The following is a 15,315-nucleotide window of genomic DNA, read 5'->3' as shown; positions in this document are numbered from 1 at the left end:
AATATAATTACTTGGCCAGTTGCATACCTCCCTTGAGGTATTGTGTGTAGCTGTGGAACATTTCCAGGGAGCTAAAGATTGTAAGATAAAAAATCTTAAAGTTTTCTGCTTCTTTGGGAATGTTGCATAAATAAGCATCTATCAGCTTTGGGCTCTCGAATTCAGACAGATTAGTTGTCTGTTAACTGGAAACTCTTATAGTTAATTATTACATAAAGAGATATTTGCTATTTGGTTTTCATTTTAAAAGTATGATAGATTATACAAAATCATGCTATGTCCATGTACAAATATTCTACAATGAATCCTGTGTATACATACATATATATCATATATGTATATAACGATAATGCACTACTTAATAATAATAATAATGATAACCATAGAAGGAAGATCAGTGGAATAGAGCAATTAGATGGGGGAGAGAGAAGGGGAGGAAAATGGAAGGTACTGGGGAAGGAGATTGAGCAAATTATGTTATGTGCATGTATAAATATGACATAATGAAGTCCACTGTTATGTATAATCATAATACACCAATACAAATAAATTTTAAAAAGTATGCTAGATTAGGTCATGTTTACATAAAAATTTGTTTTAAAAATGTTGCTTGCTTACTTTTCTGAGATGCTGAGGTATTTTGAGTTGTGCACTAAATCATAGTGGAAGATCTGAATGGTTTTTATTTAAGAAAAAAGTTGTCAATATTTTAATGACTTTCTTTTTCAGATTATTTCCCATGAGAAAAAAGCACATGATAATTGGGTAAGTTTTAAATTTCCCTAAGGCTTTTTTGTCAAATTCCTTTCAGATGATATACTACTCATTTAAATTAAGTGAAAATATAGTATTTAAAAAAATCATTTTCTGGGGCTGGGGATGTGGCTCAAGCGGTAGCGCACTCGCCTGGCATGCGTGCGGCCCAGGTTCGATCCTCCTCAGCACCACATACAAACAAAGATGTTGTGTCCACCGAAAAAACTTAAAAATAAATAAATAAAATATTTAAAAAAAAAAATCATTTTCTATGAATTTCACCATTTGTAAAATTATATTAAAAGTTCAGACCATATGGAGAGGTACAAGGAAGTAATCATTAATATTGCTTTCATTTATCTATTCTTTTAATGCATTTAAACATAAAAGCATGAATTAAAAAAAGAAAGAAGAAATTAAGAAATCCTATTATATCTTACTATTTATAAATTGCTTTCTTTTTTTAATTTTTTAATTTTTATTTTCTTTTTCTTTTTTTTATTGGTTCAAAACATTACAAAGCTCTTGACATATCATATATAAATTGCTTTCTTAATGTCATTGATATATTTCTATGAATGTTTCATAATTTATAAAACTTTTCTCATTTGATGAACCTTTAGTTTTTTTCTACTTTTTATGATTATCATTTCAGATATTACTTTCTTCACTAAGCATTTCTTTGCTTCATCCTGTTCGATTTAATTGGTTTTTCCTTTGATCTCAGGTAGTTCTTTGTTTTTGTATGTCCTGTGTCAGGTATCTTGTTATTATTTGCTGTAGTCATTTATATTTGTTTATACCATAAGAGTTAAACTCCGTAAGTCAGGGATTGTTTCTTTTTCTAAGATAGCTGTACCTAAAAGTATAAGTATTCAGTATTTGAATATAGCGTTTTAGATCAGTGTCTGATCATTCATGAAACACTTTTACCTAATCTTTGAAGCTATAAGCTTTTCAAAAGTCTGTAATCATTTTGCCATCTTCTCCCCACCCCCATCCCACCTCCACTACTGGCCTTTGAGCCCAAGAGCACTCTACCATTGCTCTACATTCTCAGCCATTTTTTATTTTATTTTTTATTTTAAGAAAGTGTCTCATTAAGTTGCCCAGGTCAACCTCAAACTTTCTATCCTTCTGCCTTAGTCTCCAAGTTATTTGGATTATAAGCATGTGCCACCATGCCGGGCTCTTAATATATTAGTTCTTAAGTACAAGACACAAAAACTTTTAGGAAATAAGCTATCAACATAAAGATATATTATGAAAAATAGGTAATTTAGCAAGACCCTGTCTCTAAAATAAATAAATAAAGTTGAGGATGTGGCTTAGTGATAGAGTGTACCTCTGGGTTTAATTCCCAGTATTGCCAAAAAAAAAATATTTTTTTAATGGTATGTCATATTGTCTTAAAAACATTTATAAGTAATTTTGGTTCTTCGTTGTTAAGAGTTAACTTAATTGGTATACTTTCACTAAAATTGCCATTGGTGTAATATTGTTAGTACAAATTTGGTTATATAATTACTTAAGAAAATTACATGTGGAATCTTTTTTGATAGTGATAAAAAATATTTAGGCTATGCTTTTTTAAAAATTTACAGAATTTATTCTTTGGCCAGTTAAAGTGAGTTCTAATGTGTAGTTCACAATTTTAAGTGAAAGAATATATGACAGCATTGTTCCCTTTACCTATAAGTAATTATTGTTATAGACTGTTAATTTCTCTATCTTTGTATGATCAGTCCAGCCGTCAGTTCAGTGTTCCGAAATTGTTTAATCTAATTTTCAGAGTCCTCTTGTTTTTTTTCCCCTTTCCCCTCACTTCCTCTTATATGTAATTTTGTATAACAATGAGGGTCTCCTTCCTTTACCATGCAATTTCCCTTCTCTCTCCCTTTCCCTCCCCCCCCATCCCTGTTTAATGGTGATTCTCATGCTCTTCCTCCCTGCTCTGTTCTTAGTTGCTCTCCTTATATCAAAGATGACATTTGGCATTTGTTTTTTAGGGATTGGCTAGATGGGGTAGAGAGAGAAGATGGGAGGGGAGGGGAGAGGAGGGGAGGGGGGATAGTAGACGATAGGACAGGCAGCAGAATACAACATACACTAGTATAGCAGTATGTAAAAAAGTGGATGTGTAACCGATGTGAATCTGCAATATGTATACGGGGTAAAAATGGGAGTTCATAATCCGCTTGAATCAAATGTATGAAATATGATATGTCAAGAGCTTTGTAATGTTTTGAACAACTAATAATAAAAAAAATAAAAAATAAAAAAGATGTGAGGAAAAAAAAATAGTGTTACCCTAGATTAGGTAGAGAGAAGTGATGGGAGGGGAGGGGAGGAGAGGGGAGGAGATGGGGAGATAGGAAGGGTAGTAGAATGAAACAGATATTATTATTACTGTGTGTATATATGTGACTGCATGACGAATGTGATTCTACAACCTGTATACTCAGAAAAATGAGAAATTATATCCCATCTGATTCAAATGTATGATATGTCAAGGTCATTGTACTGTCATGTGTAACTAATTAAAACAAATAAAAAATAATAATTTTAAGAGTCCACAGAATGATGGGGAAACATGCAGTATACTATACATGTTTAGCCTTTGTCCACATCTGTTTGAGAACACTGCATGTTCTTGATATTTATCATAAACTTTTTTATTTATATATTTGATTTTTAACCTCTTAGTAAGTTAAAAATCATTAAACAAATGTAAAAGACTTAGAAAAATGCCGTCTGTACAATGCTTAACAGATGTGCAATGTGCATTGATTATATTCATCCACTTAAAAAAAAGACCTGAACTGTCATGCTGTGAAACTATTATAGATCTTTGTAGTTCACTGAATCACAGTAATTTTTTTTCCTCAGAGATGCTTGTCTTATTCGATACAGAATGCTGCCATGCCTAGTGACCCTGTGTCTCCATTGCCTTTGCCCTAAGCTTTTGTGTTTTTATATGATTCTTACCCTGTAATTTGGATATTTGCATCACCAAATAATGCTAATCCATGATTTCACATAAAGGTAGTTACACTTATTAGCAAGTACACAATTAAACTCCAGCCTTAGGCTCATGTCTTCTGCTTACATGAAACACATTCCCTTTTTAAATAATTCCCTAAATTTAAAATGTTTTACCTTGAGTTTATTGAAATGGATACTTGTTTAAGAGATTGAGATATTTCTATGCCATTATTGTGATACTTATGCTATTCTTTCATGAAGTTTGTATTAATGTATTTTTAATATGTATTAACTTCTTTAAGTTGGCAGCTCGGGCAGCTGAAAGAAACCTTAATGATTTAAGGAAAGAAAATGCTCACAACAGACAAAAGTAAGTATTTTGGTGGGAACACTTTAAAAACTTAAAATTAGTTATTACTTTTGTTGTTAGTTATTTTATTAATTAATACTTTTTTAAGGAAAAATAAGAAAACTTGCAATGGATTCAGCATATCCTGTTATGGAATATCTATTAGTTTTATTAGGTGTAACTAGTTTTTGTTTGCTTGTTTGTTTGTTATTGTTGAAATGCTTGTTTTAGTAAGGTCATTGAAGCAGCATTTGGGGAAAACTGTTTATAGATTCTAAGTGTAACTTAAAATTTTTTTTTGGTAAACCAGAATATGTGGAGTGAGGTAAAAAGGGAAGAAAAGAAAAAGGTGAATATCTGACATTGTAATGTTGATAGTATCAGCATTTCTTTATGGTTAAGTAGAGAGAATAAGTGTTTGTTGTCTCCTGGTTTCATTGTATTAGGTGACATTGTTGTATAATAATAAAATGAAGGGGAGAATAAAAGTATGTAGCAGAGGAAGAGTAAATGCTTTCCTCTGAGGCTGGTATCAGTCTTCTCAGAGTGTTCTAATTTCTTGCCAGACTATATTATTGACATTGTTGAATATTAGTTTCAGTCTTCTTACTTGTATTTTCGACTCTCAGAAATTAAAGCCAAAGAATTAAATATTTTATTTCAGGTCTGATGGTTAAAAACTAGAAATAAAATTTCTTTAAAATATTAGATTTTTAAGATAAAAAGTTGAAGGATAAAAGAGTTAGAAGGGTTAATGGGATTTCTAGTTTTATGTTATATTGAAATCATGAGTTACATTACCATGGAAAGCATACATAAAGAAGAGCCAGTAATGCTGGGTTTTAATCCTGCATTTTCTTAATTTAAACTCAAATCATTTAAACTCCTACCCTCAGTTATATTAGTTAAAATGATAAACTTATTGACCTTAGGGGTTTTCCATTTGAAAAATTTGGATTCTGTATACACTACTCATTGAAGTTTAGTTTTGAGGAAAAAAATGGAACAATTCCAAACATTAACAAAGCATCACTATCCTTAGGCAACAAGAAACTGGTTACCCGAAAATAAGTATTGACAGAGAGAGAAAGGTGTTTTGGTCAGAATAATTTTTGAGGACCTATTCCGCTATACAGATATGGAGATAGTAAGAGTAGCTTTATTTGTTAGTGGAATTTTTTTGAAATGTGGGTGCTTCTCTTGGCCATCTTAACTTAGAGATGTTTGTTCTTTATTTACAGATTAACTGAAACAGAGTTTAAATTTGAACTTTTAGAAAAAGATCCTTATGCACTTGATGTTCCAAATACAACATTTGGCAGAGGTAGTCCTTTTTTTTAACCCCTCATTTAAAATACATAATATATATAGATTACATATATATTGCATATATAGTTTGTAATAGCATAAATTACTACTATTATTTATAGATATTTTAGATTTTAGAGCCAGATTCTATTCTATGTTCTCTTATGAACTCCATACTTCTGGGTTTTGTTTTGCTAGTAGTAATGAAAATTATTTCTATGTCCCTTTCTTAGTAGAATTTTGTAAAATAACATATTTTTAGTACTGTGAATTCTTTGAAAAGCCAAGAGCTTGGTATTAATAAGGTACTCACTAACTATTTTTTGGGCGAATGAATGAATTAGAAGTACTTCAGTAGAATAACATAGTGACTGTTTACATGTTAACTGTACTTAGAAATTTTCTTGAATTATAAAAATGAGAATAAAAATGTTTGTTTTTTAATTATTTAAAAGTATTAAATTAAAAAGTGGGGAAAACTTAATCTTAGTTTTGATTAATTTAATTATCCCCAATTCTTTGTAAGATGTATTTACTATTTCTGTCCATTCATTCATCATTGAATTAGCATCCTCAATGATAACAAACTATTTCAAATCGTTTAAATTTTTCAAAATAATTTTAGTTTAATTAAGCTCCTGTTACAGTGAAAATAAACCAATCTTTATAGATAGAATCTCATTTTAATAATCTTTGGGAAATTATAAAAAATCACTTTTGAGAATCATCTTTAATTAAAGTGAAAGTCTATTTCTACATTTTAAAAATATCAGACTATTACAAATTTAAAGTAGTAACAGTTGTGGGGGAACTTTATAGAAGGAATTTTTGTCTAAATCCAGTGTAGAAGTCTCAGGGAGGGTAAATAATGCTTTGATTTTTTTTTTGTTGTTGTTGTTGTGACTGGTTTGAATATTATAATAGCTACACCTTATAGAATTTACCCTGCTTTTAAAAAAATGTTATTTTGGTGATATTTGTTTCTTTTTTGATGTTGATTTTTGACCTCTGGAAGCATAACCATTACTTGAGAGTGGTTATTTATAAAATGTTAGTGCTCTTGGTTACATGGATTGTAGAGAAAGTGACCTATTTGATGAATACTGTATATAACCTGATTTTTTACTGGTCAGAATCAGAAATAATTTCTGATGCTTCAGAGTGTTTTATATGTTTTCTACATTTCAGAATCTGAGCTTTATTCAACATTTTATGACCCAACATAGCCTATGTGGCCCTAATTTAAAGTGAATGCTACCGTGTTGTAACCCTCACCTGCAGCTGAAATATCTGGAAACATATTGCAATAATACCAAAACAAAACTGCTTTGCACAGTGTTGGTATTGTACCCAATGAGGTTTATCCAAGCATGATTATTGCTAAATGAAAAATTAAACCAAACCAAAAAACTTAATGTCTCCCAAATCCTCCTATAATTCCAAAATATCACCAGTATCCTTTGCTTAAACTGTATGATTATTTAAGTGAATTAATCACTTATAGGATGATATTTTTATTGACTGAAATGTCTGTAAAAATATGAGAATTCAGGGCTGGGAATGTAGTTTAGTGGTAGATCTCCTATTTAGCACACATAAGGCCCCGGGTTTCATCCCAGCACTGCAAAAACAAAACAAAATAAAACCAACAGACTTCATATTTAATTCAGTCCTAAAACCAACAGTCCTTCATATTTAATTTTAGCAAAACCAAAGGCAATGGATTAAACTTAAGTTGGCAATAAGAAGACCTGATGGTAATGGTTGATATGGCAATCTAACTTTATAGTGTAGCTAACTGAAGCTATGAATTTAAATATGTTGTTTTAATTATTCCAGAGCATTCCCCATATGGTGCCTCACCATTGGGTCAACCTTCATCTGAAAGGAGAGCTTTTCTCTCTCCTCCAACTTTGTTGGAGGGTCCACTCAGACTCTCACCTTTGCTTCCAGGGGGAGGAGGAAGAGGTATCTTGTTTAAACATTTTTATTACTCTATATTTCTTCCTTCCTTTATTTTTTCATCTCAACTTACTTTTAAAATGATCTGTGAAATACACACTTGGAAAATACGAGCATTCCTTGCACTTACTGAGGGTTGCTTTTTTGGGGGGAAAGATCTCTACAACATCTAATTTTTAATATATTTTCTTTAGAAATAAGGTTGCAGAGGTTGTAAAATCCAAAGTGCTCTGAAATCCAGAACTTTTTAGGCATGGTGCTCAAAAATTTTTGGATTTTGGAGTATTTCTGCTTTTAGATTTTTAAGTGCGCAATCAATAAAGTGCCTGGAGGTACTCTAAATTTTAAAAAACTTCAAAACCAGAAACATTTTGGTCTTGACTATTTTCAATAAAGGATACTTAATCTGTACGAGATTACATTTTGATCAATGACATGATGTACACCTTTTTGCAATCATATTTTAACTGTATGTTATACTACATAATATAAAACTTTTTAAAGATTGCATAAAATATAATTACAGAATAACGTAGCATAAAATTATATTTTGGTGAAACATTATTGAATGTAGGATTTTTAAGTTTTTTTTTACTTTATTACCATTATCTTTTTATTGTAGAAAACCAGGAATTGGAAGAACCCTTTTTTTTCCCCTCAAAGTGAAGAATTCAGTCGTGCTCTTTTAGGCAGAGTTTTGAAGGAAACCTTATATAGACCTAAATTATTTGTTGAGACCAACCCAGGTGGTCTACTTTGTTGCCCCCCACCCCCCACCCCTTACTTGTTCTTGAGAATTTCTGTGGCTACCTCAAGCCTAAGTGTAACAATTGGTATTTCTGCATTTACATCATCAGTGTCACCCTGGTGTTTCAAAGGCCCTACTGCCTTTGAAAACTTCTATGCCTGGAGATTCCTTTTTTGCTCTCTCACCATATTTTCTCCACTTTGTCAAGTTGCTTTAAAGTTTTTCCTTGATTTTTGCCCAAATTCAAAAATATTGAGCCTTATTTATTTTAAAATTGAAAGTCTTAGGTGTTTAGTCCTACATCTTTATTTTATGAGAGCTGATGGCATTTTTCACTAGTGAAATGTTCCCACCTTTTCTCTGAGTGATTTTAACAGTCTGAATCTGAGGTAGGAACATGATATAATGAGACTACATTTAAAAACACCAGACTAAATCCTCTGTATCAAAGTTCATAAATTCAAATTGATATTACTCATCAAAACAGTCTCAGGAACGCTGTATACTTCCCTGTTGAAGCTGCCATTATTCTAAACATTTTTGGAACTCTTTCTTAGGAATTTCTTTCAAAGAATATGAAGAAAATCACTTTCTCCTTTTTGATTGTGAGATAGTCTCTCTTTGGCATTCGTACTTATATCTTCTCTTTGCTCCACTTAGAGCTGCTCCTTTCTACCTCCCAGACCCTTGCAGATTGGGTTCACGGTTTGGGTTCACCTTGGAAAGAGCCTTTGTTTGTGTTGAGCTGGAAATTCCTAGGGAAAAGGAAGTATACAAAGAACCCCAGGGGGCTCTGCATTGAGCACTCCAAGAAGGGATATAATTTTGAAACTCATAGGTCTGCTATAGCAGATAATAAGCTTGGGGCTTATTATCCTAAGTCAGTGTTCCCTTACCCCATTTTTTTAAAAAAATTGACTTATATTAAGAAATACATTTTCTTATCATGTCATACCACACACAAACATAAATATAATTGAAACCAGTTATATGAAATTATACTTACCATTATAGTTTTGATGATTTGTGATATTTTCTATTCAGTTTCATTCTGTGAATGCTGATTAACTTCACACACCACAAATAGGTAGCAGCTAGAAGTCTGAAAAACAGTACCCTAGAAATAGGGTATAATTGGTTAAATTGAAAATGTGAATTACTGGAAGTTGAAATTATATAAGTCAAGGATTGCTTGTAGTCAGTTTCATATATGAAATGAGAATAAAATTTACCTTTAATTTTTTTTCCTCTTCTGTTTTTACTTTCTTCTCCTATTTAATTGCTTTCAAGATACAATGTGTTTGCATTGTTTGCAAAGGTGTTTTATTACTTTATGTTTAAAAAGCTACAGAAGTTCTTGGTAAGTTATCAGCAGGTCTTAAAAGAATGCTTTGGACTGAAAGTTTCTGAGTCACCAAGGAAGGAAAGAGAGCATCCTCCCTTTTATTATATTTTCACATTTGAAAGTTTGGATGAGCTGTATGTTTAAATAAGATTGAATATAGGAAAATAATTTCTTTTTGTAGTAAATTGTATATAGCTTTTGGTTTTAATAATAATAAAAGAAAAACTTTTAACTTCTGACATTTTCAGATTTGTAATTTTTACCTAGTGATCAGTTGTGGTCTGATAGTAAGCAATAAGGAGAAAGTCTTTGAATTTCTTTTTATTTCCCCATAATATTCTTTATTAGTGCATTGTAATTACACATAGTAATGGAATTTGTTGTTGAATATCTCTTTTAAATTTTTGTCCTTTGATCTAGATGATGAACTCAGGATATCTGACTCTTGAAAACATTTTCGGCTTTTCTAGACTTCTAATGAACTAATTAGAAGAATGAACAAAATAGGAGGACAGATTTGGGGAATTTAATAGAACCATAAGAAAAATGATATTTGCCCTCCTGACAAAGTCTGTTGATCTGAGCCTATAAAAGAGAATAGATGGAAGTTTTTTTTAAAAAAAGATCATTATTTGTTAAGAAATGATTTTTCTACTGATTTCTTTTACAAGTTACTAAGAAGAGGTCAAATTAATTTTGACCTCTCAAGGAAGTCACTGAAATGGGAGAAGTATTTTAGTTAGATTTCTATTGAAAACAGACTTTTAAAAGCTGTTTCTTGAACATAATAAAGCTTTTATGTTCTGGAAAATATATTTGCTCCCTCAATGACAGATAAACAAGATATTAATTTTTTTATTGGATGTCTTTTTCTTCTTAATTGAGTGTGGGATTTTAATTAAGGTCCTGTTCTTCCCGTGACCATGGAACGGGAACTCTAAAATTATTCCTCCCTTTTTAGAAGTATCAATGTGCTGAATTTTCTTATCTAAGTGAATATTATCTTGTTTATTAAAGAATTTATTCCATAAATGCTGTAATTTGATTTAGAATTTCCGTCAGAGATTGTGAGTTCTCTTTTTTGTGACTGGGAGTTTGATATTTAGAAATTACTTAAAAGCCATTTATGGCTGTATTTATCTGGTGGTTGTAAAGGTTGTAATCAGGCTCATTAAAATTGTTTTTAGGCAAAAGTAGAAAGTCATGCTACTACAAATTGAGATTCCATTTTTTGCATGGCTCTTAAGTTAATCTGAGTACTGTACATTTCCAAACGAGTTGTTCCAAAAAATACTTTGAGTAGTGGCAAAATTATTGAAATAAGTATATTGCCACTAAGATGACTGAAAAGAATCTTGCTCATTTTCACTATTAAGATTTCTTATTTATAATCATCTTATTACGTCTAGTATAGAAATTTATTTTCTATGTCCTTATTTGAAACTCAGTATTTGTGATTTAAAAACTGATTTTTAAGGATAAAACAATGATGATGATTACAATTAAAAATGAATTTTATAGGCAAATGTTTGTTTATCCACAAGGCAAAGATTTATTTTTATCTTGTCTTAGAAATGAGGATAGGATAGAATTATAGTTTAAATGTATCATGGGGCTGGGGAGGTGGCTCAAATGGTAGCGCGCTCGCCTGGCATGCGTGCGTCCCGGGTTCGATCCTTAGCACCACATACCAAAAAACAAAGATGTTGTGTCCACCGAAAACTAAAAAATAAATATTAAATAAATAAATAAATCTTATCGGAAACTTAATTAGAATCTATATTCACCTTTTAGAGTATCTTAATTTTATTTGTTGATAAGTCTTATGCCATTTTTAAGATAAAACAGATTTGTATGCTTTTTTCCTTTAATTAGGCTCAAGAGGCCCAGAGAATCCTCTGGACCATCAGATTAGCAATGAAAGGGGAGAATCAAGCCATGATAGGTTAACTGATCCTCATAGAGCACCTTCTGACACTGGGTCCTTGTCACCTCCATGGGAACAGGATCGTAGGATGATGATCCCTCCACCAGGTATGTAAAAACAAAGGTTATTATTATGTTTGAAAGGCAGCTAGTATGTGGTGGAGCCAGTAGGAATAAAGAGAGGACTGTGTGTTTTCTGTTTTAGGAAAAACCATGATATGTTTTAGGAAAAAAAAAATTTCTAAACAGAATAGTAGGAGATTATTGTTTACGTTACAGAAAGCTGCTTTGCCCCCCAAATGGAAGGTCTTTATTGTTTTTGTTGCTTATAAAAATGCAATGCATTCTAGCCACACATAGTGACACATCCCTGTAATCTCAGCAACTCAAGAGGCTGAGGAAGGAGGATTGCAAGTTTGTGGCCAGCCTCAACAACTTAGTGAGACCCTACTTCAAAATTTAAAAAGGGGCTAGGGATGTGGCTTAGTGGTTAAGTGCCCCTGGGTTTAATCCCTGATACCAAGAAAAGTAATGCATTATTTTAGAAAATCTAAACAATGCAGAGATGTATAATTAGAAAAGTGAAAAATTCTCCTTATCTCATCATGTTCTCAGTATTTAGTTATATATCTTTTAGATTTAAAAAAAATAATATGTTTATAAACATAGGTATTCAAATTCTTCTGTCACTTCTGTGCAGTTATGCCATTCACCTTATTTTGTAAGTGCCTGTTTTCAGTCAGTACCATGTAGAAAATATACAAACACATGAATAGACATAAACATACATGTAGACAAATAGTTCTACAGCTCAAATGTGGTGGTAATTTCACCAATTTACATGTGACTAATGGCATAAAATATATACATGCATAGTACCAAGGTTAGTTTCCTCTTATATTGCCCTATATTTATGAAGGATACAAAAATTGGAAGAAACTGGATAAAGGATATCCAGAACATGTTATTGCAGCTTTCTCTGAATCTGTATTTTAAAATTAAAAAGAAAAAAAAACACCTTATTGGATATAATATGCCATAGGAAAGCCAAGTATTCTTAGGCATATGACTTGATTACTTTTTATAAGTGGAGTGCCTAGGTAACTAACTAGCACTCACATCACTTTTCAGTTTATTTTTTGTATAATGAATTTAATTGGAAATGTTATTTACAGTTTTAGCAGAAAAATATTTTTAGTAAATAATATGAATAAGTCAGTATTATTCACATAATATCTAGTACTCAATTAAAATTTTAACACTTATGACTGGAAATAACCAGTCCATTATAAATACTAAACTAGAATAAAAATTTACTAGGGTGACTTGATCAGTGCTTCAGTCCATAAGAAAAACATGTATTTTCATATTTAGAGAGAGTATTATATAAGATTAAAGTGGACTGGTGAGAAAATAGTTTAAATTGTTTATATGTTTTCTTTGCTAAGGTTAACTTCATAAGAATGATTTTCAGGTGGATCCTGTAATCCCAGCTGCTCAGGATGCTGAGGCAGGAGAATTGCAGGTTGAAAGCCAGCCTCAGCAACTTAAGAAGGCTCTGTCTTTAAATAAAATATTTAAAAAGGGCTGGGAATGTGGCTCAGTGGTCAAGCACCCCTGGGTTCAATCCCCGGTACCAAACAAAAGAATGATTTTCATAAAAATTTTCAGTTTGGCTGGGTGCAATGGTTCATGCTTGTATTCTCAGCTGCTTGGGAGCCTGAGGCAGGAGGATCATGAGTTTAAAGCCAGCCTCAGCAACAGCAAGGTACTAAGCAACTCTGTAAGACCTGTATCCAAATAAAAGAGGACTGGGGCTGTGGCTCAGTGGTTGAGTGCCCTTGCGTTTAATCCCTGGTAACCGCCCCCACCACCAACACCAAAATTTCAATTTGTATGTGTTGGCTCATTTGTCTTTGATTTTTAAAATAAAATTGAGGTGCTGTCATTTATTAAGTAGGTAATTTCACTATCTTCTAGATGACTATTTTCTAACTACAGCTCTGGTTGTTAGAAGTTAGTTTGAAAATTATTGTTTTATATAGAAAGATACAATGGGGTTGGGATAGTGGCACATGCCTGTAATCCTGGCTACTTGGAAAGGTAAGTCAGGAGGATCATAAGTTCAAGGCCATTTCTGGGCAACTTAGTGAAACCTGTCCCAAAATAAAAAGTAAAAAGAGTTGGGAGTATAGCTCAGTGGTAGAGTGTTTACCTAGAATACAAAAAACCCTGGATTGAATCACCAGTAAAACATACACACACACACACACACACACACACACAGCACACAATGAGTTATTAGCTTTCCCATGTGGAAGGATTTAAATATTAACTGTGTTTTAAGTCCTAAATAAAGTGTCAGGATCTATGTGTTATAGTTTTATTTTTATAAGAATTCCCAGTGGAGCTGGGGTTGTGGCTCAGCGGTAGAGCACTCGCCTAGCACGTGTGAGGCGTTGGGTTGAATCCTTAGTAACATGTAAAAAATGAATAAAATGAAGGTATTGTGTCCAATTACAATTTATATGTATATGTATATGAATTTAATATGAATTATATATATTATGTTATCCTAGATAACATAAATAAATGAATTCCCACTGAACATTTTTATGTCAAGATATTGGGTTAGAGAGTAAAAGAAAAATATTTTTAAAAATAAGGTATGGTTATGTAAGTGAATAATGAGTTAGTACAATAAAATGAATATAATATTAATATACTTATTTTTCTATAAAAGCTCTCTATTAGAACTTTTGACAGTGATAGAAAGTTTTCTTTTGTGTGTGTGTGTTGCTGGAGAACCCAGGGCCTGGTACATGCTTGGCTAGTGCTTTACCACCAAACTACATTTCCAGCCAGATGGAAGGTTATCTGTGTCATCCAGTACAGTAGTCACTAGACACTTATGGCTAGTGAGCACTTAAAATGTTCCTAGTGCAACCTGCACTAATTAATGTTAATTAATGAAAATTAAAATTTAAAAACCGCATGTGTTAAATGACTAGTAGCTACTTTATTGGCTAGCACAGCTCTAAAATGAATACTTTTGTGTATGAACCTTTTTTAAAAAAATTTTTTTTTAGTTGTGGATGGACACGATACCTTTATTTATTTACTTATTTTATGTGGTGCTGAGGATTGAACCCAGTGCCTTGCATGCTTTTAAGGAGGAGATTTTGATATTCTTTGCTGCATATTATCTTGTTTTATAGTATAATATGACTAATTTAGAGATTCTTTTCAATCTTATTCATAAAGTAAAATAATACATTACTTAATAGTCATATAAGGAAATATAAAAATACAAGTCAGTAAATTATTTATAAAGTGGACATATTTTTGTAACCAGCACCCAAAATGAAAAAACAATACATTATGAGTTCTATAGAAGTCATCTTTTGTCAATTAACTACTTCCTTCCAAATATTACCCTGCCCAAAAATAACCATTATTTTCACTTCTAACACTGTAATTAGCTTGGGTCTGTTTTTTGAACATATCAATGGAATTGTATGGTATATTTTCTTTTCTGTCTAACTTCTTTGATATGAGATTATCTTTTTGAGACTCATTCATATTATTGCATATTCTTCTAATTTGTTTATTTTCCTTGGTGTATAATATTTTCTAAGTGAATTGTACCAATTTATTTATTATTTGATTGGCATTTTCCAGGCATGGTGGAGCACACCTATAATCCCAGCAGCTCAGGAGACTCAGGCAAGAGGATCGAAAGTTCATAGCCACCCTCATCAATTTGATGAAGCCTTAAGCAACTTAAGTGAGAACCCTGTCTCTAAATAAAAATAAAGGATTGGGGATGTGGCTCAGAGAGATTAAGCACCCTTGGGTTCAATCCCTGGCACCAAAAAAAAAAAAAAAAAAAAAAAGACAATAAGTTATTCCAGTTTAGGATTATTATGAATGAAA

General features: G+C 31.8%; 1 protein-coding gene across 20 annotated transcripts in view; it reads left to right on the top strand.

The window, feature by feature from the left end:
- Mia2 (MIA SH3 domain ER export factor 2) overlaps positions 1-15,315 on the top strand; it is a 102,486-nt gene that overhangs the window by 71,185 nt on the left and 15,986 nt on the right. For 14 of the 20 annotated variants that reach the window (XM_048798640.1, XM_048798639.1, XM_048798638.1 and 11 more), the window contains 5 exons: positions 730-765; positions 4,044-4,111; positions 5,332-5,414; positions 7,238-7,366; positions 11,329-11,487. In XM_048798640.1, coding sequence (XP_048654597.1) covers positions 730-765; positions 4,044-4,111; positions 5,332-5,414; positions 7,238-7,366; positions 11,329-11,487 — 475 coding nt within the window. The remainder of the gene's footprint in view (positions 1-729; positions 766-4,043; positions 4,112-5,331; positions 5,415-7,237; positions 7,367-11,328; positions 11,488-15,315) is intronic. The other 6 variants (XM_048798643.1, XM_048798641.1, XM_048798642.1 and 3 more) reach the window with 1 other exon arrangement.

The sequence above is a fragment of the Marmota marmota genome, unplaced genomic scaffold, assembly GCF_001458135.2.
Source record: "Marmota marmota marmota unplaced genomic scaffold, marMar, whole genome shotgun sequence".
NCBI lineage: Eukaryota > Metazoa > Chordata > Mammalia > Rodentia > Sciuridae > Marmota > Marmota marmota.
The sequence above is the reverse complement of the archived record's forward strand: the minus strand, read 5'-3'. Positions and strand labels throughout refer to the sequence as shown.